The 2,063-nt window shown below is 34.9% G+C and overlaps 1 protein-coding gene across 1 annotated transcript; it reads left to right on the top strand.

The window, feature by feature from the left end:
- Positions 1–6: 6 nt before the first annotated feature.
- Positions 7–2,001, top strand: LOC107683178 (rho GTPase-activating protein 12-like; the record flags this gene model as incomplete). The annotated part of the gene is made up of 6 exons (XM_016479250.1): positions 7–100; positions 328–444; positions 529–627; positions 1,494–1,571; positions 1,682–1,816; positions 1,896–2,001. Coding segments are annotated over exons 1-6 (605 nt in total), but the record flags the coding sequence as incomplete, so codon positions are not given.
- Positions 2,002–2,063: the final 62 nt, after the last annotated feature.

The raw sequence follows: 2,063 nt of genomic DNA, 5'->3' as shown, positions 1-2,063 counted from the left end.
TGGGAGTCTGATGAGGCCATTGAAGAAGACATGCCAGAATCTCCTGACACTGAGAAACATGACAAAGAAAAAGAGCAAAGAAACTCCAAGAAGGGCAGAGGTGTGTGTGTGCCTATGTGAATGATTCTGTAGACCTGTTTCAAACCCTAGGCAGCTGTCTAGTGTATTGCTAAGCTAACAACACAATACTCTAATAAGAATAAAAATGCATAACATAGTCAGCGGTGGGTGATTTATTTATGATACAGCCCACTCATATATTCAGTCCAGTGCACCTGGAGTTGTGTACCATTCCTTACATAGACTTCTCTTCCCATGATGCTTTAGATATTAAGAAATCCGTAAGCATGGATAATGCAGAGCAGAAGAAGAAGACCAAGCTGATGAAGCTCCTCACAGGCAGACCCACTTTACAGGCCGTCAAAGACAAGGGCTACATTAAAGGTACCTACACACAGAACTGGGTGGACACAGAGTTATTGGTAAAATTCAAAGACTTTTATTGTTTGATTGTTTCTCTCTCTGTAGATCAGGTGTTTGGCTCCAGTTTGAGCAGTCTTTGTCAAAGAGAGAATTCCACCGTCCCTCACTTTGTCTCGATGTGCATTGAGCAGGTGGAGAAGAACGGTACTCTTCTGTTCAGTCCATGTGCAGCTGAATATTGACAATCTAAATCCTAAATTTACTCTCACCCCAGCTTTGAATGTTAATGCTTAATAAAACTTTAATTACTATTTTCAGCCCTTGTCACTGACTATCATAGGTTACATGCACATCAAATTCCACCTTAATATTCCTGTGTACATGGTTGTTGTAGTTGCCAATCTGTACATGCACACTTTCTTTCCCACTCTTATTTCCTGGGTAATTTAGTACTGTCATTAATTGTACAGTATGCTGAGTTATTATTAGTTTCAAACAACACCGCCACAAAACGGAAAAGGTTGTGCAGTCAATAATAATAATAATAATAATATGCATTATTTTCAATTTATTTTAATAATAATATTAAAAGGGTGTTATCATAGTCAACTAAAACAATTAATATTTTTGTTACTTAAAATAAACATTAACTGAAATAAAATCATATATTAAAAATATTAAACTTATTTTATTTCAGCTGTTACCAAGGCAACTTTTCTGTTTTGTTTAGTTTAACTTGAAGTAATAAAATAGCTAAAACTAAATAAACTAAAAAATAAATAAAAACTATAGACACATTTAAAAAAATTTTTTTTATCAAAATGACAACAAAATTACTAAACATTTTAACATTAAAGTGAAAACAGTAAATATAAAAATAAAATAAAATTTTAAATATTAACAAAAACTATAACAGAGTATCAATGATAGTAAAATGACACTGCTTAATATCACAATATTGATGTGCAAGTAAACTGGATGAGTTGATACTCGCTGCTATGACCTGCATTCTAACATGCATTCCAATGTTTTGTAATTCGTGTCATTTCTTTCTCTTTTTCTTTATTCAGGGTTAGGAGTGGATGGTTTGTACAGAGTCAGTGGAAATTTGGCCATTATACAAAAACTGAGATTTGCTGTTAATCACGGTACGCCCTGCCACCTTTTAAACCCATACTGATTTATACGAAACAGATCATTATTGATGTGTATTTAAAAAAAAACATGATTTGTGTCACTTTGATCTACATAAATACAGATGAGAAAGTGGATTTAGAGGACAGTAAATGGGAAGACATTCACGTGACCACTGGAGCTCTGAAGATGTTTTTCCGTGAGCTACCAGAACCGCTGTTCCCCTACGCTTTCTTCAACAACTTCATCACTGCTATCAGTGAGTGGAGATCAGTGTTTGACACTAGTGTTTAGAGGGAGATGTTTTGCACACATGTAACTGTTGTGTTTCTGTGTAGAAATGCCTGATTATAAGCAGAAAGTTCAGGCAGTTAAGGATTTGATGAAGCAACTGCCACGGCCTAACCACGACACCATACAGGCGCTCTTCAAACACCTGAAGAAGTGAGTATAAAAGGAGAACGAGAGAAACGATGATTGAAAATTAAAAAATTGCTTTTTTTTTT

The sequence above is a fragment of the Sinocyclocheilus anshuiensis genome, unplaced genomic scaffold, assembly GCF_001515605.1.
Source record: "Sinocyclocheilus anshuiensis isolate Anshui unplaced genomic scaffold, SAMN03320099.WGS_v1.1 C33012244, whole genome shotgun sequence".
Classification (NCBI taxonomy): Eukaryota; Metazoa; Chordata; class Actinopteri; order Cypriniformes; family Cyprinidae; genus Sinocyclocheilus; species Sinocyclocheilus anshuiensis.
The sequence above is the reverse complement of the archived record's forward strand: the minus strand, read 5'-3'. Positions and strand labels throughout refer to the sequence as shown.